Below are 26,993 nucleotides of genomic sequence, written 5' to 3'. Positions count from 1 at the left end.
CATATGTATATATATACATATATATATATGTATATATATATATGTATATATATACATATATATATATGTATATATATACATATATATATATGTATATATATATATATGTATATATATACATATATTTTTATTAGAATTAGAAGTTTATTAAAATAAAAGTGTTAAGTGAAAAAGAGTTTCAGTTTAATGTTTGTGACATTTCATTAAAAATAATAAAAGACTTTATTTGTCTGTAGAAGTAGTATAGCAATAGAGAAAGATGTGGAAGAACACACATCAGACCCGTAATGTTGACTGGCTAAGTGGGTTTGGAAGCAGAAGGTAATGTATTGAATTCTTCTGTATATATTTTTATTGTTTGTTACATCAAGCATCCATGCATTCCTTATAAACTTTTAAAAAACTGATGAGGTAAAACTTTTACTTCTAAAGAATGAAGAGATAAGACATAGCCTCCAAACAATATTGTGTAATTCAAAGCTTGTCTAAGTATTGTCTATGAGAAAACGCAGAGTTTCTAATCTCCATTGCTAGTGCAGTGGTCTATGTTCAAATCGCCTGATGGCTTGACAGTTACACATTGCTCTTCTAGTCAATCATTTGGAGTCTTTGGGCTACGATATTATCTACCTTATATTCTTTAGGTGTCATGGGCACCATTATTTTTAATACATTTATTATGAACTTTCCCTCAGTCATAGGATGGTTTTAAAACATGGAAGAACACTTCCAAAACTCATGGATTTTTCTGTATTTTATTTAAATAATTACTCTTAATTACTCTTCCAGTAAATGTCTTACCTATACACATAGTTTCCATTCCATATTTATTTAATCCAATGATTCATAACTACATCTCCAGGCCAGACCTTTTCTCTTAGTTCCAAACCTGCATATCGATTGGCCTCATTGACATCTTCACTTAGAAGTCTTAAAAAGACACCTCAAAATTCCATAGCAAATCCAATCTCATGATCCATCTGTCCAATTCTAGCCCTTCTTCTCTGATTAACATTTCTCTTTTCCAGTGGACTGTAGGCCTCATGAGGGCAGGGACCCTGTCTATTTTGCTTACCAAATCCTACCTCTGACAGAATGCCTGAGCATGGTAAATGAATTTCTATCATTTATAAACAGATCCTAAACTGACAATGTGCTTCAATTCTGAATGTGGAAAACTAAGATACTTAATTACTCTGGCCAACTTAATTGGATAATCTTAGCCTTCTGGAATTGTATTGACCCATGTTTACCAAAAATGATTGATTAAGTGGAACTCAATAGCTCATGGAAATGATGAACTCTATACCCTGCCCTTTATACCCGATTCCAACTCTACTTCTTAATTTTACCTTTTTCAGAGGTTACTAATTGCTACCATTCTGGTTTTAGAACATAAGACAGAAGTGTTTTCAAATTCTTCATTTTATGTAAACAATTACAGAAGATTTTAGAATTAAGTTGGCTACTTTATTATTTTTTTTAATGTTTATTTATTGTTGAGAGAGATAGAGCATTAGTTGGGGAGGGTCAGAGAGAGAGGAAGACACAGAATCCGAAGCAGGCTCCAGGCTCCGAGCTGTCAGCACAGAGCCCGACACAGAGCTCGAACTCAAGAACTATGAGATCATGACCTGAGCCGAAGTCGGATGCTTAACCGACTGAGCCACCCAGGCGCCCCAAGTAGGCTACTTTATTACTGTAAGCTTTCATTTGTGGGCTAGCAGTTAATAGTGTTAAATACAACTGTAATATAATTTATCTTTCTGGTAAAAAAAACAAAAAACAAAAAAACATGACACAATGCACAGACAAAATCCAAATATGGTCCACTTTAAGTTCTGGATTAATAAATTGTAGGTGAGAGTAATCAATCTATGCAAATAAGATTAAATAACAGTGTACCAGAGTAACTGTTTTGCAAGCATTCCTACATAATTTTACCAACAACTCTTATATGCTCAAGTAAATTGCCAAGTTAAAAATCAGTGAACTGCATCGAAGTCACTTGATTAGTTTTTAATGCCCATGGAATTGACTTATAAAGCAGTTTACAAATCAATTCTGCAAGCTTATTACAATGCACTGAAGGTCAATGCATACTTTTATTCATTTTTCATCAGTTACATTACCCTCCTCCTTTAAAAACCATTCACTGTGTTTCTTAAATTAATGGCCACACAAGGCATTTAGCTTGCTCCTACAGTTTAGTCATATCCAAGGTGGTACAGATGGTCTTTTCTGCATCACTAGGTTAATATGACCATGTTATATTGCATTACAGATTTAGTTGTCTAACCGCAGCTCATCCGGAAAGAATACACATTGAGAATTTTGCTCAATGCTAGCACTTTTAGGCATGAAATATAAAGCATGGATGAGTATAATCCTGTCATGGTTCTTAACACTGAAAAATACCCTTATAAGTTAAGTCTCCATATTTTACCATATCTGCTTTCTAACTGGACAACTAAAATAGTACTATTTGGCCTTTCATCTATTAAATGTTTTATAAATCTGAAATAAGAATGACAGATTAGGAGTTTTTACACATTTTTTACACATTCTCCCAGTAATTATAAGTTTTAATAAACTGCTTACACAAACCTGATTTCGTTTAAATATACCATTTTCATCTAAGAAGTATCTAACATGCATGAATGAATGACTGCTACAAGGTCTTTCTCAGAACATGTCACTTTTATGAAGCTGTTAAATGTAATTTTGGAAGCTTCATCTTCATGTATCCTGTGTCATATTTAACTGAGAGCTTTTAACTTCTCACCCAAGTAGGTACACAGTTAATCAATTATCTTTCTCTTTAAAAAAGGCTGGAATTATGACTCCAATCGATACATGCAAAGATGTTAAACACTTGGCTCAAGGCCAAACAGGAAATCAGGGTAAAGTCAGAATAAAACAGCAACTTATTTTATTTAATTTCAGTTTTACCCAAGATTTGGTGGTTTCTTGGGCCATAAATATCCACCTGAGTATTTAATGAGAACCATAATTCTCCTCTAAATAAATGTAGATAAATGCATACACACAATTTTATTTATGACCTCTGAAAATGAATAACAAAGTTCCCTTCCCTCAACCAAAACCCTTCTTCTAACCTCCCCTAGGATTGCCTGGGATTAGTTGACTCTTAATATTCCTTTTCGTTCTGAGTTTCTTTGTTTATATATTTATGCTATTCATAGTTCCCACAAATTTATAATGATCACAGCTACATTTCTGCCCTATCTCCTGTGGTAATGGGTAATGGGACTTTAGAAAATAGTTGTACTAAACTTTTCCAAATGAAGAAGACCTCGTTAACCTGAACTGCTCTTTCTCTTTCCTTCTCTCTTATCCTGGGAGTTGTTTCTTATCTACTAGCATTTGGAAGGAAACAGTTTTTCTAATTTAGGAATTAATCTGGGAATATTAGAAATAACATTTCTCGCAGAAAAGCAAATATTTCCAAAAAGTCCTCCACATACTGCTAATCATTGAATTTCCTCACAATTGCCAATTCCCAGTCATTTCCTGGGTTCAGCTTCTCTTCATTGCTGCAAACTCTTAGAACTTTGATTACCTAATAATTTTACCAGGGGTGCCTGGGGGGCTCAGTCAGTTGAGCTGGTGACTCTTGATTTCTGCTCCTGATCCCAGGGTCATGGGGTTGAGCCCCACCTTGGGCTCTGTGCTGAGCATGGAACCTGCTTCATGTTCCCTCTCCTCTTGAATATATATTAAATATGTATTCTCTCTATCTTAAATATGTATTAAATATATTTAATATACTTATAGTATCAGAAACAACTTACTCTGGCTTGGTTCTGCTTAGTTGAATTATGGACTAAAAAGTAGAGAGAAACTTAAGTTCAAGCAGCCATGGAAACTAGAGAATATAGTAGGGTAAGGAAGGGACATGCTTGGTGGGGGTGGGAAATGGGGGATGTCGTGAAGACGATGAACAGAGATGTTTTCCTCTCACAAAGGAGTACAGGTAGTGGGAGGCTGGATCCCTGAGACGTGTCTTGTACCAAAGGTCTTTATGAGGAGTGTTCTCAGGAGATATGCCTGAGAAAAGGGATTAAGACAGGATTGGGTTAAACTCTCATGCAAATGCAAAGGAAGCTTCAGCCAGCCCTCCAGGGGGCTCAGGATCTAGAACAGCCCTGCAGAGTGATGCCACATTCAAGTCAGGGTATTGGTCTTTGTCTCCCAGCATCAGCCAGTCACCTGCTACAGCTACCCCATGAGAAGGTCCATAACCTGCGTAAGGCACTTCCCTGCCTTGGACCACAGTTGTCAGTGAGGAGCAGAGCTGTGCACACTCAGCAGCCAATATTCCCAGCTGCGAGGCTGTCCTAGGCCTGAGGAAGGTGTCTGGCTGAGTAGCACCGTGCCCACAGCGCGAGCAAGAACGATAGCCATATTTTGGTCTGAAAAAAACTATAATCTGAATTAAGCCTACTATCAGCTATTATCACACCATAAGGATTTGTGAAGTACTGTTGATGTACCTCTCTAAAATCACTGTATTCACAACCTGACACTTAAATTGGAAGCCTTAAAATCACCGTGAGATTTTTCTCCAGCTAAATAGCTCCAGATGTGCAGAGAGACATGACTTTAATCTCTGAGTCAGAGAGAGCAACAGACTGAATCTGATGGGAGAAACAGGCAAGATAATTGACTTATCTGCCTTGTCTTTTTAGGCAGAAATTTCCATCGAGGCACCCTGCAAGGAGATGAATCTTTCCTACTCCCAAGTGTGTAATGAATATATGATGTTGCCCATAGGCTGCTAGAATAACGCATAATATTGTCAAAGAAGGCAGTAGGTGGCAGTTAGACTGGGAAAAAGGATCACTCAGTATGAACTCAGCGCTGACCTGATTAGCGGGTGACAAATGGGGCAGTGCAGCCAATGAAATCCTGATACTAGTGACAACAAAAGATCACCAGGGGGCCCATGGATCTAGTAAAGCCAAAGCTAAATGTAGGACCCTTTAAGGGGACAGAGATGGTCAGTAATGCCTTGAAAAACTAACTCCTAGGGTGACAGATACCAAGAAAAAGCAGCAACGTACAATGAGGCAGTAAGTGTGAGACCAAATTGGAATCTTGAAGCAAGGCAAGTCCTGACCCAGTACCGCATGGCGCACATGTGTGGAGGTGGGGGAAGTTAGTGCCGCAGTAGCAGCGAGAGCCATTACGGGAGCTGCAGCAGCAGCAAGAACTTCTGGAACAGGGTCACAAATGCTGATGATGTCTGAGACACACTGCTTCCAACCTAGCCAGGTCATCATGAAAGCCAAGAGGCAGAAAAGACAGGTTTGGGATAAGGGATATAAGGCAGAAAACAGGACAAGGTGGTGGACTGCTTTTAGCCACCCAAGGTTAAAATATCTCAGTGAAAAGGGATTGGAAATGAAAGCAAACACATCGGTAGTATATGTACCTAGTAAGGTTTCTATGTGATAAATACTTAATAAATCAATGTGTGTCTTATTAATACTGTTATTTTATTTCTCTCCAATAGATTTCTTCCTTTTCCAAATGCCATTAGAGAAGCCATTCAAACTATGTGAATGTAATGACACTTAACCTAAATTGACCTGGGATGACCATATAGTCATCACATTGACAGGGACTCTCTTGATGGAGTATTCCAAACACAAATGGTACAGACACCAGCTACCCAAAGGCAGTATGACCAGAAACTGTCCCTGATTTGGATGTTGCTAGGTAACAAAATTTTCCAAATGATATGCACACGAGGAGTTTCTGGCATGGATATGTCGATTTAGACGGTCATTAGCATTCATTATTAATAAAGAGATAAAACATAATTTTTTTCAACTACCAGCAATTTTCCTGATCTCAGAAATACGTCTTTTGCCCAAATCCTAGAGGGGAAATGTAATATAAAGTTGATTGCAACCCGTGACGGAAATTTTCCTGGACTTCTTTTAGCAACCATGTCATAGTTCCTTTTTTATATCAAATTTAATCTTTGAAAAGAGGAAACTTGCAAACCCATGATAATAGTAAATATTAGTTACGTTGTAAAACCTTTAATTAAATTCATCTGAATAATAGATTGTTTCCATAGTAATGCTCACTGAGGGGGAAACTCTGTATTACTACTACAGCTCTTCATCTTTGAATTAAAGAATAACTTTCAGCTCCAATGGAGAATAGTAAAAACACTGCGAATACCCTTTTAGAAACCAGTATATAGAAAATTTCTTTGTTCTTTAACTTGAGGTCTGAAAACTGATATGCAAATTTGAGGGAGTAATGTAGCTATTCAGGCAAATATATATTTTATGTGTCAATTATTCAGAATATTGAGTCCAAAGCATGCGAATACATTTTTAGTGGTTTAAATTAGTTAGATAATTGCTTAAATTACCAGCTGCATTTTGTGTGTATAGACTAAGCTGTTGTCAAAGCTTTTAGAGTAATTCAAACTTTTCTTTTAATAAGCACAAAAGTAGAAATTCTCCTTTGGTTCAGACAGTATGATTTTAATCATTTCAAAGATAATGGAATCTCCTTTGTCATACCTTAATAAGATTAAATTAGATTAAAAAGTTCACTTTTGAAAAGAACTGTAAGAATAAGAGACTATAAAAACTTAACTTTATTATACTTTTACATTTAGTTTCACTTAAAATTTATCTTTATAGTTTTATGTAAACATTAATTAACATAACCCAGTAGTTTTCAGATTTTAGCAGGTATCAGAATGACCTGAAGGGTTTGTTAAAACATAAACTGCGAAATTTCTGTCTCTGAATCAGTTGTTCTGATGTAAGGCCCAAGAATTTGCATTTCAAACATGTTGCAGGGTGATGCTGATGGACTTACCCTTGGGGAATCATTGATTAATGCCCATTCAGTAGGAAAATTAAAAAAAAAAAAAACCTTAAATTATTCAATAAAAATAACTTATTCATTTTTTTAAATTTTACAAATATGTATTCGATACTTACTATTTGCAAGAGGTTAGGGATGCATGGAAAGGAAAATAACATCCCTGCTATGTACTAGAGGTGAAGGGTTCTTGGCCACTTTAAATAAGGAAGGTGTTTTCCAGTTTTCTACAGACCTTACCCTTCTCTCTATTTTTATTCATGGCTTTTTTCAGTCCTTTATGCTACTTGTCTAGTAGGCAAATGAATATGACCAATGTTGTAGTAAAGTCAGGCATGATGTCACAGAGGCAGGAACAGGTACATTTTTCTGGGTGAGTTCGGAACCCTGGACAGATGAAGAGTTCTTTGGAGCAAGCACCCTAGAGGGATGAAGGCATTCAAATAGAGGGGCTACCATGTTGTACAAACAAGGTGGTATAAAGCATGTTTCAAGGAACCACCACTGAAATATGGGATGTGATGGGGTGAAGGGATAGGACATAAAGCTAAAGAGGTATCACAGATCAAACCACAGGTGTTTTGTATAATACACAGGACTTTGGAGTTTTATATTGTTAGTAACAAAGAACCATTTAAAGGATATAAAAAGATGGGTATTATAATTTGATGTAAAATAGTGTGACATGTGATCCTGAAGAAAAGAGGCTGAAAGCAAGGATACCAGTTATGAGACCCTGCATCAGCCCAAGAAAGATGTGTTGTGGGCCTACTAGGCAATTACAGTGGGCTGTACAAGAGATAGCCACAAGGTGCACTTGACCAAATTTGATCACTTTCGTTGGGAGAAGAGATGATTAAAGATTAGCATAATCCCCATGTTTCCAGCTGTGGTGGCTTGGATGACACTGTTTGGGATGTATGAAGAGCGAGAGTTTTTGATGGAACGGATGGATGGTAACTGGAGATAGAAAGATAAGTCTTAACTTGAAATGCTAAATCTATAGAAATTTAAAAGTCTTCCAAAGGAGATGCCCAGTGGACAGTTGGATACATGACGTTCTAAGTGGTAAGGAAAGTCCAGAGAAAGGTATGGGCTGGAAATACTGATTTGTGAGGGAGTCTTTACCCTGTAGGTCATGGATAAGTTTGCCCATCCAGGGTATATAGAGAAGATGACTAAGGAGAAGAATACTAAGAGTAGCTATTGGGAGATAAACAAACAGCATTTACGAGTAGAGTAAGATGAATAAGAAAATGGTATGAAATTGGCTGCCACAGAGATCGAAAGAAACAAAGGAGTATGGTGTCATGGAACATAAAACAACAGAGAGAAGAGAATCAGATTTAATAAGGCACATTCAACCTAGAGGGTAACATAGAGAGCACAACATAGAGAGTTCAATTATAGTGAGCTGAGAAATGAAGGAAATAAGAGAAGCAAATGAGGAAGTATGGGAAGTCTGAAAGCTTGGAAGAGACAACATAAATGAAGAAAGCCAGATAGAAACAAACAATAAAGACAGCTGAGGACTATCGCAAACTGGAGAATGCAGGTCCCATCAAAAGGTGTGGCCAGTATTCTGTTTCAGCCTATTGCAAACACATAGTCAGATACTTGTGTTTTTCCAAAATAAGCCAGAGATCTTCATTTTAGATGTCATATTCCAATTTTTAAATGTTGGCAACAAACTTAACTAATTAAAAGTTTGAGAAAATATTATGAGATATAATCAATGTGTCTGTTGAAGTACAGGCTATTTTCAGCAGCATGAGTGCGAGCCAAAGGGAAAGAGCCAGTGAAAATATTGGGAGCGGCGGGTGGGATTGGTGAGGTTTTGAAGGAATGGAAGAGAGAATGGGTTGCAAGTGGAATCTAAGCCTCAGTTAACATTATTGGGACATTTTTGTTGAGAGTGGGCTTGTTAAAGGAGTTCCTGCCTGTACCCTTCCCCTTGCTCTGAGGTGTGGGAAGTGAGTTTATTTTTGGGGACAAATGAGTGATTTAAGGTTAAGAGTGACTAGAAGCCAGATGAAAGTTTAAAATACTTGCCAAAGGAAAAAGTTCAAAGATCTGAAAAAAAAATTAAGATCTCATGTACAGTTTTGACTTGCAGTATAATCATTTTTAAATTAAAAATGACAAAGTTCATCATTTTTCTGCAAGTAAATGAAACAATGTGGGCCTGTTTTCTTGTTGGGAAGTATTTAAAGTTTAGTAAAATGAGAACACTTCAGAGATTTGTGATAGTGATGGTAAGAGTAAATTAAATAGATTTAAATTTAAACAGAAACTATTTTAAATTGATAAAAGGAGTGAAAATGTTATTAGTTAAAGTTTACTTGGGGATATGAGCTTAAGATCAATTTTCATAGTGGCTCAAAGTGAATCTTTGGTTTTAAAATAAGATGAAAACATAGAATGCATCTGTTCTCTGTTTGGATGTATAATGTTAATCAAGACTTTTTTGTTTAATTCAGGTTGCCCTAACTCCCTTGAAAATTTTTTTAACAAATTAAAGTGTGTGTGTGTGTGTATGTGTGTGTGTGTGTGTGTGTGTGTGTGTGTGTGTGTGTGCATTTGTGAGTCAGACTGGTGATCCTAGACTCCCGCTATAAAATAGAACTCAACATATAAAGCTCAAATATACTTGTAAATAATTTAAATGAAATGTTGATATATTTTAGTTAAAATAACAAAGTGAAAGTCTCTTAAATTTGATGACTATTAACTTTGAAATTAATAGTGTTACCAAAAACGCATAATTTGGTTATCCCCTACATCGTGCAAATATTTCACAGGAACAGATATTAGAACAGAAAAAAAGAACACATTTTCCCCATTCCATTAATTCTTTTAGATGTGGCCCCCTTTTAGTTGGTAGGAAAAGTACAATCTTCTCTTCCATTTGGTATCATTTCCATTCTTCAGATTTTAGAGCTTTTACAGAAACCATCAATGAGAAAAGACTTAGTTGTACATTTTATTTGGAATTTATACTTTTTACGTGGCAACTAATTGACTCAATGATGCAGTGTTTATCAGTTTGGTAGACTTTTCAGTATAGTACTCTCTCCTGTATTTGCTCCATTTCAGGGTAAATAAGTCATTTATCTGTGGCTGGTTCTATACCTTTAACCTGTGAAAAATTAGTTTTTCCCATAGAAAGCTGCTCACTTTAGTTGGATAGGGTTCCTTATCCAGAAATTAGGCATTTGAATTGAGAAACGATTCACAACTTCATCTGATGCAAAACAAGTCTCTAGGTTTCCAGAATTTTCTCAGCCTTATTGATCATAGTCCCTTTTTATGATACATCTTTTCTATTGTGCATTTACCTTCTTTCCTATTGCTTCTCTATTTAAGACTTCATTCTTCTCACTTGCATTTCTTGTGTTGTCACTTCACAGGTTTTCCTTTATTTTGTCGTCACTTCAGGAGAGGCAGTTAAATTTATAGAAACCCACATCTTCTTAAACAAACAGTAGCTTTTTCTGTATTACTCTCATTTAAATCCCAACACTCAGGGGCATACACTCCCACCCACACACTTAAGTGCTTCTTTTTTTATTTATTTAAATTTTAGTTGTTTGGGGTTCCTGGGTGGCTCAGTCAGTTTAGCATCCAACTCTTGATTTTGGCTCGGGTCATGATCTCACAGTCATGAGAGAGCCCTGTGTTGGGCTCCACGGTCAGCATGGAGCCTGCTTGGAATTCTCTCTCTCCCTCTCTCTCTCTGCCCCTCCCCCACTCATTCTCTCTCCCTCTCTCTCTCTCTCCTTCTCTCAAAATAAAAAAACTAAATATTAAAAAAATAATTAAACGTGAAAAATTAAATTTAGTTAGTTAACATATAGTGCATTATTGGTTTCAGGAGTAGAATTCAGTGATTCATCACTTACATACCATACCTAGTGCTCAACCCAACAAGTGCCCTCCTCAATATCTATCACCCATCTAGCCCATCTCCCACCCACATCCCTTCATCAACCTTCAGTTTGTTCTATATCGTTAAGAGTCTCTTGTGGTTTGCTTCCCTCTCTTCTTTCTCCCTCTCCTTCCAATAGGTTCTTCTGGTTTGTTTCTTAAATTCCACATATGAGTGAAATCATATGGTATTTGCCTTTCTTTGATTGACTTATTTCATTTAGCATAATGCATTCTAGCTCCACCCATGTCATTGCGAATAGCAAGATTTCATTTTTTGATGGCCGAGTAATATTCCATTATATACATATACATACATATATATATATATATATATGTATATATATATATATATAAAGCTTATATATATAATAATATATATATAATCATATATATATAATCTTATATATATATATATATATAAGATGTACCACGTCTTCTTTATCCATTCATCAGTCCATGTACATTTGGGCTCTCTTCACAGTTTGGCTACTGTTGATAATGTTGCTGTAAACATTGAGGTGCATGTACCCCTTTGAATCTATATTTTTGTATCCTTTGGGTAAATACTTAATAGTGCAATTGCTAGATAGTAGGGTAGTTCTATTTTCAGTTTCTTGAGGAACCTCCATACTGGCTGGAGTGGCTGCACTCCAGTTTTCATTCCCACCAACAGTGCAAGAGGGTTCCCCTTTCTTTGCACCCTCACCAACACCTGTTGCTTCTTGTGTTGTTAATTTTAGCCACTCTGACAGGTGTGAGGTGGTATCTCCTTGTGGTTTTGATTTGTATTTCCCTGATGATGAATGATGTTGAGCATCTTTTTATGTGTCTATTAGCCTTCTGGATGTCTTCTTTGGAAAAGTGTCTATTCATGTCTTCTGTCAATTTCTTTACTGGGTTATTCATTGTGGGTATTGAGTCTTACAAGTTCTTTATAGATTTTGTATACCAACCCTTTATCAGATATGTAGCTTGCAAACATCTTATCCCATTCCATAGGCTGTCTTTTAGTTTTGTTGATTGTTTCCTTTGCTGTGCTGAAGGTTTTTCTCTTGAAGAAGTCCCAATAGTTCATGTTTGCTTTTTTTTCCCTTGCTTTCAGCGACTTGTCTAGTAAGAAGTTGGTCCAACTGAGGTCAAAGAGGTTGCTGCTTGTGTTCTTCTCTAGAATTCTGATAATTTCTGTCTCACATTTATGTCTTCCATCCACTTTGAATTTATTTTTGTGTATGGCATAAGAACATCCAGTTCCATTCTTCTGCATGTTGCTGTCTAGTTTTCCCAGCATCATTTGTTGAAGATACTGTATTTTCTCCATTGGATATTCTTTCCTGGTGTTTGAAGATTAGTTGACCATATAGTTGTGGGTACATACTTCTTATTTAGGTAAGAAATTAGGCATTTTGAAGGTTAATATGTTTCTTCAAAAAGAAGTGTATCAAAATTTGATTTTCTTTTCTTTATTTTTTTGTTTGTTTTAGTGGTCACCACTGGAACAACAATGTTTGAAATAGCCAATATCAGTATTTTACATGGATAGGAAAATTATACTTTAAGAAAAAAAATTGGCAGGATTTTCCCCCAGATCAGAAATAATACAAAGTAGAAACTGGATAGTATCAGAAACTACCAAGTTCAATTTGTCTCTCTTTAAATTTTCTGCTTGATTTATCAACTCTTCAAAAATTAACATCAAGTAAAGGAAATTCCTCAGCATAACATGACAGAAGAGTATAATCAAAGCCAATATACTGGTTGTAAACAATGGGCCTTTGTAATGTTCTGGAAACAATTTTATCTGCATATTTATACTTTCTCCAATGACTCTGTATATGAGCTGCGGTGTAGGGAAACCACTCATATTCACAAACTAAAAACGAACCTCTACTGAATTTGCTATGGCTTATACATGAGATGCTATTTTAATCACAGTGTAAAATTGCATAGATTATGTATTACATCCTGAGAGCTACCGTATAGATTATCTTCCATTCAAGGAATCCAAGTTTCAATTCTCCATTTGTATTTCAGTTTGAAATGAATACTTTATTTATTTTTTAAATTTTTTTAATGTTTGTTTATTTTTAAGAGACACAGAGACAGAATGCGAGTGGGTTAGGGGCAAAGAGAGAGGGAGACACAGAATCTGAAGCAGGCTCCAGGCTCCGAGCTGTCAGAACAGAGCCCGATGCGGGGCTCAAACCCACGAGCTGTGAGATCATGTCCTGAGCTGAAGTCGGACGCTCAACCGACTTAGCTACCCAGGCGTCCCATGAATACTTTATTTTTAAAAAATCCTCTTTTTTGCTATGCTGCTGATACACCACTCCCTTTTTCACTTCCATTCAAATTAATGGACCATGCAAGATAACTGTTCTATGGGAAAAATGAAGAATCTGTGATGACGATGAAGAAAAACATTAGGCATCCCCAAAACAACAGATTTTATTGACATTCATGACCAAAATACAGGCTGACATTACCTAAAGTATACTCTCAGGAATCATTCAGTAATGACTGAATTGATTAGTGGGAGATATAAAGAAATAAAAATGGTCATCAACTTAAAGGAACAAGACTTTAGTATTACAATATATTTTTAAAAGTACCTCAATTTTGTTTTTAAATATGTCACCAGGGAGACTGACACATAGGTGATTTTGATAAAAAGTTTCCCCCCCGAGTGTGATATTGTTCAGAATAAGATATTTAGTATATTGGAATCATTTTAGATTAATATATTTCTCCCATTATTTCTTTAATATAACACTGTACTAGCATCTGGACATACCTAAGGAAGTACCTGATACTATCAAAACTTCTCAGCTGGTATAGATTTAATTTAGTATTATACTTAGGTTTACAATATAGGCTTTTGAAACTGTGTTTTTTATTTTAGTTATAGCTTGCTGTCTGAATTTATGTGTAGAATAACAATTTCTTTTTTAAAATATTAAAGTTTTTTGACAAGGCCTAGCTCCCTACAGACAATAACAGATCCCTAAATTTCGATGTCCTCACGGATCTTCCTAAAAACAATAGAGACCAATAAATGAGACAAGTAAAAGTATCCATAAATTATGCCTAAAAAGTAATTAGAGACAGAGACATTGCACACTTTAATTTACATATAAGCAGGCAAATAAATTCCTAAGAGCAGCAGAATTGGTTCCAGAAAGCACACTGCAATGGAGTTCAGCAGAAGCTTAGTGAAGAAAAGGGGAGTACAAAGGTCTCCTTGGGGTGACGGAAAACACATATCAAATACGGTTAACCCACAGATGAGGAGGAGGACTCTGCACTGTGTAAGAAATCCTGAGAGCAGGTCTGCGACCTGAATGGTCAGAAGACTGGTTACTAGATAAGACGATAAAAAGTAACTTGAAAAGTGCACAAGACCTCAATTAGCAGCTTTGGAAAAACACTGCTTCTTGGTGGGGGGGCGGGGGGAGGAAGACTAGTGGTGAGCACTGAATATATTTCACTAGAAATTTAAAGCCAAAAAAAAGAAAGTGAGGGGGCGGCTGGGTGGCTCGGTTGGTTAAGCGTCTGACTTCGGCTCAGGTCATGATCTCATGGTCTGTGAGTTCGAGCCCCGGGTGGGGCTCTGTGCTGACAGCTCGGAGCCTGGAGCGTGTTTCAGATTCTGTGTGTGTGTGTCTCTCTCTCTGCCCCTCCCCTGTTCATGCTCTGCCTCTCTCTGTCTCAAAAATAACTAAACATTAAAAAAAAATTTAAAAAAATTAAAAAAAAAGTGAGACGTATGTAAACATTATGGCCTCTGACCAGCTAGAAATACTGAAACAAAACAAAATGAGAGGAGAAGAAAATGTAGAAAAAGTTCACTGAGTACCTTGTTGGTAAAAGTTGGGAATAAAATAATACAATTTAAATTGACAAACTGAATGGTAGAAGCCCATTCTTAGGAGTGCAAAGATAAGAATTAGAACAGATAATATTATTAACTAAAATTACATGGTGGAAAGGGAAGGAAAAGAGTTACAGGCTAATTTTATTCTTGCTCATAGTAAGGAATCAAAATACAGTGTCTGAGGGAAAGGAGGAGAGATTAAGGACATTACATAAAATTAAAAATACAAATATTCTCAAATATAAAAACAAAAGCAAAAACAAGAGAAAACAAACCAAAAACACACAGTTGGAGTTTAAAAAAAAAAAAAACAAAGAAAACATAACATAATGAAATGTCTCAAGAGAGTATATTTAAGTGGTGCCTGGGTGGCTCAGTTGGTTAAGCTACTGACTCTCGATTTCGGTTCCGGTCATATCTCACAGTTCAAGAGTTTGAGGCCCACAGTGGGCTCTGCGTTGACAGCAGGGGGTCGGCTTGGGATTCTCTCTCTCTCTCTCTCTCTCTCTCTCTCTCTCCTCTCTCTCCCTCTCTGCCCCTCCCCCTCTCACATGCACTCTCGCTCTCTCTCTCTCTCTCTCTCAAAATAAATAAATAAATAAACATTTAAAAAGAGAGTATATTTAACATAGACTATATTAGTACTAAGAAAAAAGTTATATCAGTAAATATAAGTACCTGTTATAATTACAAATTAAAAGACAAGTATTATTTTTTTCTTCACTCCACAACGCATAAAAAAAGCACAACTAAAACAAAGAAAGACTAGAAGATGGTTTAAATATATAAACAAGAAAATAAAACTGAAGAAATCTTTGAAAAGTAATAAAAGACAACTTTGCATAATTGTGTTAAAATAAATTCTTTAAATCTACATAAAATTCTTGAGAAATAACATTTAGTAAAACTGATACTAGTTGAGATGGATGACTGGAATAATCCAATCTCTGGAGAAAAAAAAAAGGAAATTTGTCAAAAAGCTACTCCATAAAGTAGTATCAGACCTAGAGGATTTCACAGGGAAATCATACTTAACTTTGCAAGTTCAGATAATCTCCAAATTATTTGATGGTTCTGTAGCACAGACCATAGAAAATAATCTCCAGATTATTTTCTGAAGGAATTATAGATTGATACCAATACCTGATGAAAGTGCACATAGACATACACACAAATTTCAGGTCAGTCGCCCTAAAGAATACTAATGTAAAGATCTTAAATTAATTTTAGATGAAGAGAGGCCAACTGCATAGTACAAAATAAATACATCATGGTCAATAGTGACTCCTTTCAGAGATGCACAAATAGTTCGATGTCAGTAACTCCCTTAATAAAATTTATCGTAAAAAATAAAGAAAAACAATAGCACACTCATTTCAACAGATGCTGAAGAGGAAATTTACAAATTTCAACACCCATTCTTAATAAATATAAGTTAATGAAAAACTGCAAGTATAAAACACATACAACTCAAACCAAATACTGTCATTTGAGTGAATATAAACACTTGGCATTTACACAAAAATCAGGAACAAGGCATGATGTTTACCATCAATGACTTTTTCATAATATGTTGGAAGTAATAGCTAGCACAATTAAACAAGAGAAAACTATTAGATGTATAAGAATTGGAAAAGAAAATGTAAAACAGTCTCTATTTGATATGATGGACACTTGAAACATTCATAAGAGTCAATGTAAAAACCACTGAAAACTAAGAAAATTCACTAAGACAGTAGGATATAAAACTAACATTCTAAGAAAAAAAATCATTAGCCTCAGAAATAATCAGAAGATATAATGAAAGAGAAGATCCTATTTATAATAACAGCAATAACAAAAAGTTAAATGCCAAGTAGCAAACTACAGTGTAAGAAAAAATTTTAAACACTTCTGAAAGACACAAAAATTAGACTTAAAGATGAAAATACATATAATATTCTTGTATAAAATGACTCAACATCATAAAGATGTTAACATTCCTCAAATTAATTTATAAAAGTAATGAGAATCCAATTAAAAACCCAAAGAATTTTTTCCATATCTGAACAAGTTGCTTCTAAAGTTCATATTGAAAAAAATTTTTTTTTTAAAATGGGGCGCCTGGGTGGCTCAGTTGGTTGAGCGTTGGACTTCGGCTCAGGTCATGATCTCACAGCTATTGAGTTCGAGCCTCACGTGGGCTCTGTGCTGACAGCTCGGAGCCTGGAGCCCGCTTTGGATTTTGTGTTTCCCTCTCTCTCTGCCCCTAACCCTCTTGCATTCTGTCTCTGTCTCTCTCAAAAATAAATAAACATTAAAAAAATTAAAGTTCATATAAAATTTTTAGCAAGAAATAACCCCAAACTCCTGAAAATTAAATTCAAGGGAAGCATGTCATATCAGAGATCAACTGTATATTTAAAACAATATGATTCTGAATGATAAATAAGCCAACAAAACCGAAGACAAAGTCCAGAAATATACTCAAGCAGATAAAGGAAGTTTAGTGTGTGATAAAGGTGGCATCTCAAATCATTGCTGAAAAGATAGACTTTCTAATAACTGATGTTGAAACAACTGGAGAGCCATTGCTAAAATGATAAATTAAATTTATATCTTGCACTATAAACCACGAAAAACAAAATATATCAGAGATACTAAAAAAAGAAAAAAACATACAAGTTCTAGAAAAAGATTTTTTTGCAACCTTGGGATGGTGAAAACTTTTCTAAAAATGGCTCAAAAATTCAGAATCAGCAAAGGAAAAGGTTCATTAATTTAGCTACATTACAAACAAACAAGAGAAACAAAACCATTGCATGACACAAATTAGGAAAAGTTAAAAAAAATATTTGCTGGGGAAGAGATTTGCCACTTATTTTACAATTTGAAAGAAAAAGACAAAAAATGTATACAGGAAATGGACAGCTGGCAGAAAAAGAAATATCTATAGTGCTTAAATATATGAACCTCATTCGTAATAAGAGAAATGTAAACTAAAACTAATTGAGGTACTACTTCTCACCTATCGTAATGATAAATATCGAGAAGACTGACTCCCTTTGTTAGCATGGCTTTAGAGAAAAGATCTAATAAATTGCTGGTGGTAGTATAAAATGGTTCAAACCATAGGAAGGGGAGTTTAGTTGTATCTTAAAAAATTACATATGCATTTACCCTTTGGCCTAGGAATCCCACTTATAGACTCTTACCCTGAAGATAATTTTCCACAAATATACATGCGTGTTCGCAATTCATTCTGGCATTATTTGTAATAATCAAAACGTAGAAACAACCATCAGTAGGGGACTAGTTGAATTAACAATGGTATAACCAAGTCAAATGGCTTTGAAAGCTATTGATCAATTCTGTAAGGCACCAAAGAGTAACAGCAGCTATGACTTTGTTTAATATAAATTTATTTTACCTAAAATGAAAACATATTTTGAGAACTGACTCAAAATGAAGAATGTATGAAAATTACTACAGTAGCAGAATATCAACAGCATTACGTGCATGTTGCCTTTTACTTACGGTTTACAGTTTTGACTGGTAATATTGGGTTTACCCTCTCTGGGGAGCCAGCATTTTCCTCATCTGTCACATATTCAAAATTAATGATGAACATCATAGCCACGCCCTCTTGGTTTTTCACTGGAATTATGTGAGTGTTACAAATGAAAGTGGACCCTAAGGAGATGAAAAATGAATGTTAGGTCAAAAGTATGCCTTCATTTTGAAGTGTTAGTAATATTAAAATTCTAATAACCCCTTAGAATTTTCTATTGTAAATGATCACTGAAATTTAACAAAATAATTAGACTTTTATTTCATATTTCATTTCACATATATCTACATAAAAATCCACAAATTTTGCCATAGACTTTACAGGAAAATTCAGGTGCTACATTATGGAAAAATAGAATATCAAATCCCATTTGTTCTCACACACACCACTATAATAATATAAGGAACAAAAAGTATATTCTTTGACTTTTTAGAAAAACTCTTAGCCTTCTCATATATTTTAATTCTGAAGCTATATAAAACAGCTATGTAAATAATGAAGATAACTCCTATTATGACATCTTGATTTTAGTGTTAAGCAAATTATTTCTTTTTTCTCTTTTAATTGCCAGGGTATAAAATAGTAAATTATTGACTGTGTCTTAAATATGTTCCGATAATTCTTTTCTTTTTTTCTGCAAAATTCACAATGCCCAAATTATAATGGTTTGGCTTGTAATCTGTTAGAAAATGAGATCAAAATTTTGTATATTTTATTGTACTAATTTGATTCCTTCCACCAAAAATATGATATTCTTTTTAAAGCACTTATGGGGCTAATACACCTTTTATTAGAATCTTCGGAACATGAGATGAACAAAGGGATGAATCAATTTACAATTAACCACTGCCACTCATCCTCAAACACAAAATCCAAGATCCAAGATTTAGAGAACACTGTCAAGAAGTTGATTTCTTTTAAATTAGTTGACTTCTGACTGACTTCTTGAACCTGACTTCTAGAACCAAGTATTTTCTTCAAGCAGCTTGCTCACATCTTTACCCTCTGCATATTTCTTTTTTTAGTCATGGTGATGGAAACCTCAGGTTAGGGATTTGTTTGGGTTCAAAAGTATTGTATTTTTTAAATGCAAAACTTCAGGAAGAGTTCTCAATCAGGTAATAGAATGTTTTTTTGACTTGTTTGTTTGTTTGTTTGTTTTGTAACAACTGGTTGGAACCATCTTGAATCTTGAGAATGATAATTTAGTGTAGAGGCAGAAGCAGGTTGGGAGCAAGAGGGACCTGGCTTCAGAGGGAGATGTGAGAAAGTGAGACACCAAGAGTCTGAGGTCAGGGGCATTGGCAAGTAACAGGAGAATGTAGTTGGAATACCAACATCCATGAAGCCCAGTGGATGCTCGTATTCCAAAATGGTGTCCTATGCATGAGCAATCAAAAACAAAATAAGTATGATAAAACTCTTTCCTTTCTTCTCATCCTCATCCCTGCAACATGGCTCCTACCGCCAGAGCCGAGAACAAAGGCTATTGCTAATACTGCTATCGATTGAGACATCACAGGTGGAAGAGATTTTGAGGGTGGGCCTGGAGATCTAATTATTGTTTATGAAATTGTTTCTATTGGCAAACATGTTCTAATTTCCAAGGAACTGATTTTCAAAAACACTCTCAGAATACAGACTCTTTGTAAGTTGGGGATGCCTATGTGTTAGTTATGATTCAGATATTTATATGTCAGTCGTCTCCCAGATTTGAAATGTAGGAGAACTTATTTACAATTAATTTTATATTTTCTGTAAATATGGCCGTGGTTTTACAGATGTTGAAAAATGTGTTTTAAGAATGACGTGCTGCACCTTCACAGTCTTCAGCTGTGTCTTCAATTCATTTAATAAAATAGTTAGCTAGAGCACTTGTCATAGTTTCCATGGTAACAAACGGGATGACTTTAGTAAACAGAAAATAAGTAATTTAAGACTGTTGCACTAGAACTAAAAATAGAATTGCTTCAGGCCAGGCATCAGAATACAAACTGGCTAAACAGACTGAGAAGATACTAGAAATAGCCATTGTGTATTCTGCTAATGAATCAAAACACATATTGATACTACCGCTTAAAATGACATTTCCTAGATCGTGTAGAGTATCATTGTGAATTCATAGATTTGTTACTTAGCAGTTTAAAATCTTTCAACAATTGAAGTATATTTATATTGCTGATTGTACAACAAAACACAAAGCACAGATTTTTAAGAAATCAATAAATAAAAGATGTGGGAACAGAGATTTAATAGGCTTGTAATAGAGCACAGTAATTTTGCTTTTGGTAATAGTTGGTAATAGGGGCAAAATCACGTATTGCAATACTAATGCTTGTAAATTTACTGGCTAGTGCTAAAAATCATAAAATTATAGTGCTTTATAAAAAAGTTCAGTTATACGCATTGGCTCCAAAGCATATTGAAAATATGTAATTAATCTGGGATTTACTGCCCACTAGCATTGTTTCCTGCGTGTTTCTATTAAGCAATATATCTCCTCTAAAGTCAACTGAAAATTCACATTTACATTTTTTTTCTCTTTTAGTTTTTGGATTTAATGTCTCCATCAATCTTGCATAGCCTCCTGGAAAGCAGATTATTGAAAGGAGATACATGGACTTTAGAAAAGAAGGAGAACCAAATACATTTTGTAAAGCAAAAACATTTTAGCTTGCATCATTCCGCAAACTCCAAGTTCTGTCAAGGTATTACTTTTGTAAAGTAACATTATTTTAATAAGGCATTACTGGGCACTCCTAAATATTTTTCTTGAATGCAACATTGGGAGCAAGAGAAATGGAAATATCAGTCAGCAAACACTGATCTAGCAATTAATTAAAAAAAAAACATTCAATAATATGTAAATAAGAGAACTAAACAAATCTAGAAATAAAAAGCTGAGACCTTGTTAAAATGAATCAGTATTCAAACGGAATTAATAATGTTTGTTAAGAAGCTTATTTACAATAAGATTATCCAATAATTTTACAATTATACATGCAATTATACAAATATTAGTTAAACCCAGATTCATTTCCACATTTTGTCTCCTGACTAAAAACATTTTCAAAACCGGGAGGGCCGCTTAGGAGGAATAACCCTCCTTAAAATAAAATGGCTTGAGTGTTAATTTTTAACGGTAGCCACAGAGCAAGCTGACTCAGAGTAATCTGAATAATTTTTCTTTTGTTAATAAAATTGTTGGCCCACTCCTTGCTTTCACATTTTAAAATAGTGACCAGAACTCCTCCCTTTGAACTGCTCTAAAGATGTTTTATTCTACCGTTTGTATTCACAGGGCATCCCTGTGTCCCCTAAAATCAACAAATGTTTATTGAGCACCTAACATTGGGTCAAACGCTATTCTGAGTTCTCAGACCGTGATGAGAAAGACGGCAATGATGAAAACAAAGGTTCTACTCCTACAGAATTTATATCAACACAATAAACAAATACAGAGATATCTAATATGTCAAGTAAAAATAAGTACAATGAAGGAAGAGAAAGCAGAACAAGGTGATAGATCGGAAGGGAATGCATTTCCTTTGAAATGACATACAGGTGAAGCCATGAGATCAAAAGATATATAGGCTAAGTGATGGAGTTGGCTATGTGGCTCCGTGTACAGAGCTCAGCTGGCAGAGAAAGCTGCAAGTGTAAAAGGCTTTAGGTAGAAGCAGGGTTGTAAGCTCAAGGAACAATGTGGATGCCAGTATGGCTAGGGCAGTATGTTGGTTGTAGGGTTGGAGTTAGAAAGCAGATAAAGTTGAAGAAGAAGTAGGGAGCCACACCATGTGTGGATGGATTTGGAATTTTCCTGAGTTAGACAAGAAGGCATCGGAAGGTTTTGTGCAGAGGTTGACATGACTTGATTTAAATGTACCCCTTCCAGGGCACCTGAGTGGCTCAGACGGTTAAGCGTCCTATTTCGGCTCAGGTCATGATCTCAGAGTTCTAGGGCTCAGGCCCCACGTCGGGCTCTGCACTGATAGAGCCTGCTTGGATCCTCCGTCTCCCTCTCTCTCTGTCCCTCCCTCACTCATTCACAAGCATGCGGTCTCTCTCTCTCTCAAAAATAAATAAACATTAAAAAAAGTACCCCTCTCCAAAAGACCTGAACAAGACATTTTTCCAAAGAAGACACCCAGAAGGGTAACAGACACATGAAAAGATGTTCAACATCACTCATCATCAGGGAAATACAAACCAAAACCACAATGAAATACCACCTCACACCTGTCAGAGTGGCTAAAATTAACAACTCAGGAAACAACAGATGTTAGCAAGGGTGTGTAGAAAGAGAGACACTTTTGCACTGTTGGTGGGAATGCAGACTGGTACAGCCCCTCTGGAGAAGAGTATGGAGGTTCCTCAAAAAATTAAAAATAGAGCTACCCTATGACTCAGCAATTGCACTAATAGGTATTTATCCAAAGGATACAAAAATGCTGATTCGAAGGGGCACATGCACCCAATGTTAATAGCAGCACTATCAACAATAACATATTAGGGAAAGAGCCCAAATGTTCATTGACTGATGAATGGATAAAGGAGATGTGGGGTGTGTGTGTGTGTGTGTGTGTGTGTGTGTGTGTGTGTGTGTATAATGGAATATTACTCGGAGATCAGAAAGAATGAAATCTTGCCATTTGCAACAATGTGGATGGAACTAGAGAGTATTATGCTAAGCAAAGTAAGTCAGAGAAAGACAAATATCATATGACTTCACTCACATGTGGAATTTAAGAAACACAACAGATGAACATAAGGGCTGGGAAGGAAAAATAAGATAAAAAGAGAGAGGGAGGTAAACCATAAGAGACTCTTAAATACAGAGAACAAACTGAGAGTTGCTGAAGCGGTGATGGGTGGGGGGCTGGGCTAAATGGGTGATGGGCATTGAGGAGGGCACTTGTTGGGATGAGCACTGGGTGTTATATGTAACTGATGAATCACTAAATTCTACTCCTGAAACTATTATTACCCTATATGTTAACTAACTTGAATTTAAATAAAATTTTTTTAAAAAGTACTTCTCTGACTTCTATGTGAAAAATAGCTTGGGAGGCCAGAAGGAAAACATCACAATAGTACTAGCAAGCAATAAGAGTGGTTTGGACTAGGTGCACCTGGGTCGTTCAGTTGGTTAAACATCTGACTTCAGCTCAGGTCATGATCTCACAGTTCGTGGGTTCAAGTCCTGGGCCAGGCTCTGTGCTAACAGCTCAGAGCCTGGAGCCTGCCTTCGATTCTGTGTCTCCCTCTGTTTCTCTCTCTCTCTTTGTTCCTCCTCCACTCACAGTCTGTCTGTCTCTCTCCCAAAAATAAACAAACATTATTTTTTTTTAAAGAGCAAGGGTGGTATTGCTGAAGCTGTTGAGAAGGGGCCTGACTGAGATGTTTTCAAGGTAGGGCTTATATGATTTGCTGGTGTAATAGATGGCATGTGAGAGAATGAGAGGGGTCACAGACAAGTCCAATGCTGGGGGTTGAGAAACGGGAAGAATGGAAGTGCCAATTATTAAAATGGGGAAGACTGTGGGAGGAGGTGGTCCTGGGGGTTGTGTAAATCCATAGGATTTGGGTATATTAACTTTATGGTTGCTTACTAGATATCTAAGTGCAGATGTCTAGAGGACAGTTGAAAACAGGATACTGCAGTTCAGTTCAGGGAGTGATCTAAGCCAGATATAAGAACTTGAGAGTCATTAAGGAATGGGTTATATTTAGAGACCGTAAGATGTCATCTAGGGAACAAGTAGGGAAGTTGGGGGTTGGAGCCAAACATGAGGGGACTGTAGCATCAAAGAAAGGAAGATGAAGAACCAGAGAACATTGTGGATGAGTAGACAGTGAGGTAGGAAGAAAATCCAGAGTGTAGCTCACTGGGGGCTAAGAAAAGGAAGTATTGCAAGAGGAGGGCATGATCAATTACACAAAACTTGCTGGCAGGCTCAATGGGAACTAAGAAAAGATTGAGTCATGGGTAACCTCTTCAAGAGACATTTTGGTAGATTAGTGGCTATGAAGCTGTTTGGAATGCATGAATAAGAACAGAAGTGTACACAATTATATAGGAAAGTCTTTTGAGGTGCTTTACTAAAGAGGTGATCAGAAACCTGGGGTAATAGCTGGAGATTTTGAAGTGATCAGATTTTGGATTTTTTGGGTGAGAGATATTATAGCATATTTATATACAAATTCAATTAAGTTTTTCAAAGATTGTATTTCAAATTTTTGTTGCATCAAGTCTCACCATTTGGTGAGGTCAATAAAAGCCTAACATAGTTATTTAAAACACACAGTGATTTTCTCAATCTGTTCCCTTTGTCAAGTGCAACTTCAGTGTTCATTAATTTTTCACGTATATACTACTTGTAGATAACAGTTTATAATCTACTGTTTGAGAGCACTACCTCTAATCAGACTGTCTAAATCTGAATTCGGGCTCCGTCCTTTACCTGCTGAATAAACCTCGCGTGATTTCCTAAATGTCACAGCAACTCAGTCTCCTCAACTGTACAAGAAGATAATCCTTATTTCGTAGAATTGTTCTGGGGACCAAATGAATTAATACCTGTGTACTACGGTGTTAGAATAAGACTCTCCTTCTCTCAGTTTTCAGTCATGTGATATGCTAATAGGTATCAGGACCTAAAATGAGAATGACCCCCTTCCTCCCACCCCACACATGCAGATCTGTAAAGGAAATAGTTACAGAACCTTTCTATCCAGGATGTAGAATAGACAGGGAGAGGAGAAGGGGAGTGGTGAGAAGGTTGGGGAAGAGATTTCTTTGGAGAGGACTGGTCCATTACTGTGAGCATTTCTCTTTCCCACCCTCACGAGCTGCCACCTTCCAAGGCCAGGCCTAATGAGGGGATTTTAAGGGTCCATTAAAGACTTTTGAAACGTGTTCTCTGCAGTTGGGAGACAGGGAGAAAGCTATATGGATGAATGGTAGACCTACAATAGTGAGGCCTCAACCCTGGGGGTGTAGAAGGCCAGGAAGGAACAAGCTCTCAGTTTCTGTGGCAGAGACAGAAGGCATCATTATTGGAACAGGCAGGTGCACCTAAATTTTGGCAGAAATGCCTCAGGGTCAAGTCTTCTGGACAAGGAGTAGGCATGGGGTCCTCCAGGAATGGGGATGAGGGGAATCCAGAGGAAGAGACAGATAGGAAACTACCAGATGCTGGAGACCAAGGAGGGAATAGGCAAGAAACCCCAGGGTAGAGGGTTAGCACCAGCGGTGGAAGGAACCTGAATGAAGACAGGGTCCCAGCAAGGGTTCTGGAGAGCCTACCCCGGAAAGACAGTGTCAGCTCTGCCCTTCGGCCAGATCCAGAGAAGGCAAATACAGCAGCCAAACAGGAACTGTCCTGCTCTGTAATCTTTCTGCCCTTTCATCTTCTACTTGGAAGGGAGCAAATAGCAACCAGAGTGTGGGGAGAGGGTAACAGTGAAAGGTTGAAGCTGGCTTCCCCTTGCATTCTGACCTGAAGGCAGTTGGGAGTTGTAATTTTAGAGACAAATCACCATCCAAAGACAGGGGTCAATTACTCCAGTGAATAAAGCTTAATGGGATGATATAAAACAAAAGCTGCATTTTGTTCACAGTCCAAGCTTCACACTGTTCAGTAAAACTCACACACATGTAAAACTCTTAGAATAGTACCTGGCATGCAGCAAAATTCAACAAGGTGAACAATTATTTTTGCCTCTTATTAGAGGATCTCCAGAGGGGCCACTTAACTCTCCAGGCTCTCTGTGTAATTTCCTCCAACCTTTTGCCATTCCTGTAACCACAAGCTACACTATTTGTTTTTAAGGGCACCAAGTGGAGATTATTCTTCTCCGAGCTGATTGGTTTAGTGAATGGCTGAAAGTTTTTAATTTCCTACTTTCTAGTAGCCCAGGGAACCCTTTGAAGATTTAAAAATACCATTAGAGACCTGCTCTGGAAGAAAAACAAAAGACAGCAGCCTCAAGATACAAAAGCCTCATCAAAGAGGCAGCATTGCTCATCTTGAGTTGAAAAGCCTTTTAGAAAGGCAAAAGGGCTGTTGCACCTCCTAGAAGGAGAGAGGTACCCAGTCACAAATGACTTAAGGTGGAATGAAGGGGAGACGAAAATAGGAAATTAGTGAAATTTGTACTTGAATCTAATGTTTCCCTATCTTTCTTTCTTTCAGCACTTCTCAACATCTTCCTCTGCTCTCTCCAGGCCTCTAAAGGGAAGTATTATGAACTTCCTCTTATCAAGGAGCACCATGAAATATATTAATTTCTAATAAGACTGTTAACTAATCTGAGGAGAATTTTTTTTAAAGGGGAGTAGTGAAAAACAACAATTAACTCAAGATGGACTCTAATGTAGCCTCTGTGTAACAGAAATACTTTGGCTATATTGATAATGCCTTCCAGATATTTCTAAATTAACATCATATACTGGGGCGTCTGAGTGGCTCAGTGGGTTGAGCGTCTGACTTCGGCTCAGGTCATGATCTCACAGTTTGGGACTTCAAGCCCTGTGTTGGGCTCTGTGCTGACAGTTCGGAGACTGGAGCCTGCTTCAGATTCTGTGTCTCCCTCTCTCTCTGCCCCTCCCCTGCTCACATTCTCTCTCTCTCTCTGTCAAAAATAAATAAAGATTAAAAAAAATTTAAATTCACACCATATAAGTAACTGCCTGCTGATATCAACATCGCTGCTGGAAAAGTTGTGGCTTAGAGAACAAAAGACCATGATGGAGTCCTG

At 36.5% G+C, this 26,993-nt stretch overlaps 1 protein-coding gene across 6 annotated transcripts in view; it reads right to left on the bottom strand.

Moving 5' to 3' along the window:
• KCNH7 (potassium voltage-gated channel subfamily H member 7) overlaps positions 1-26,993 on the bottom strand; it is a 478,227-nt gene that overhangs the window by 135,382 nt on the left and 315,852 nt on the right. For all 6 annotated transcript variants that reach the window (XM_019457808.2, XM_019457841.2, XM_019457812.2 and 3 more), the window contains exon 3: positions 18,197-18,352. In XM_019457808.2, coding sequence (XP_019313353.1) covers positions 18,197-18,352 — 156 coding nt within the window. The remainder of the gene's footprint in view (positions 1-18,196; positions 18,353-26,993) is intronic.

Source organism: Panthera pardus, unplaced genomic scaffold (genome assembly GCF_024362965.1).
Source record: "Panthera pardus isolate Hobbes unplaced genomic scaffold, ASM2436296v1 HiC_scaffold_10, whole genome shotgun sequence".
Taxonomy (NCBI): domain Eukaryota; kingdom Metazoa; phylum Chordata; class Mammalia; order Carnivora; family Felidae; genus Panthera; species Panthera pardus.
The sequence above is the reverse complement of the archived record's forward strand: the minus strand, read 5'-3'. Positions and strand labels throughout refer to the sequence as shown.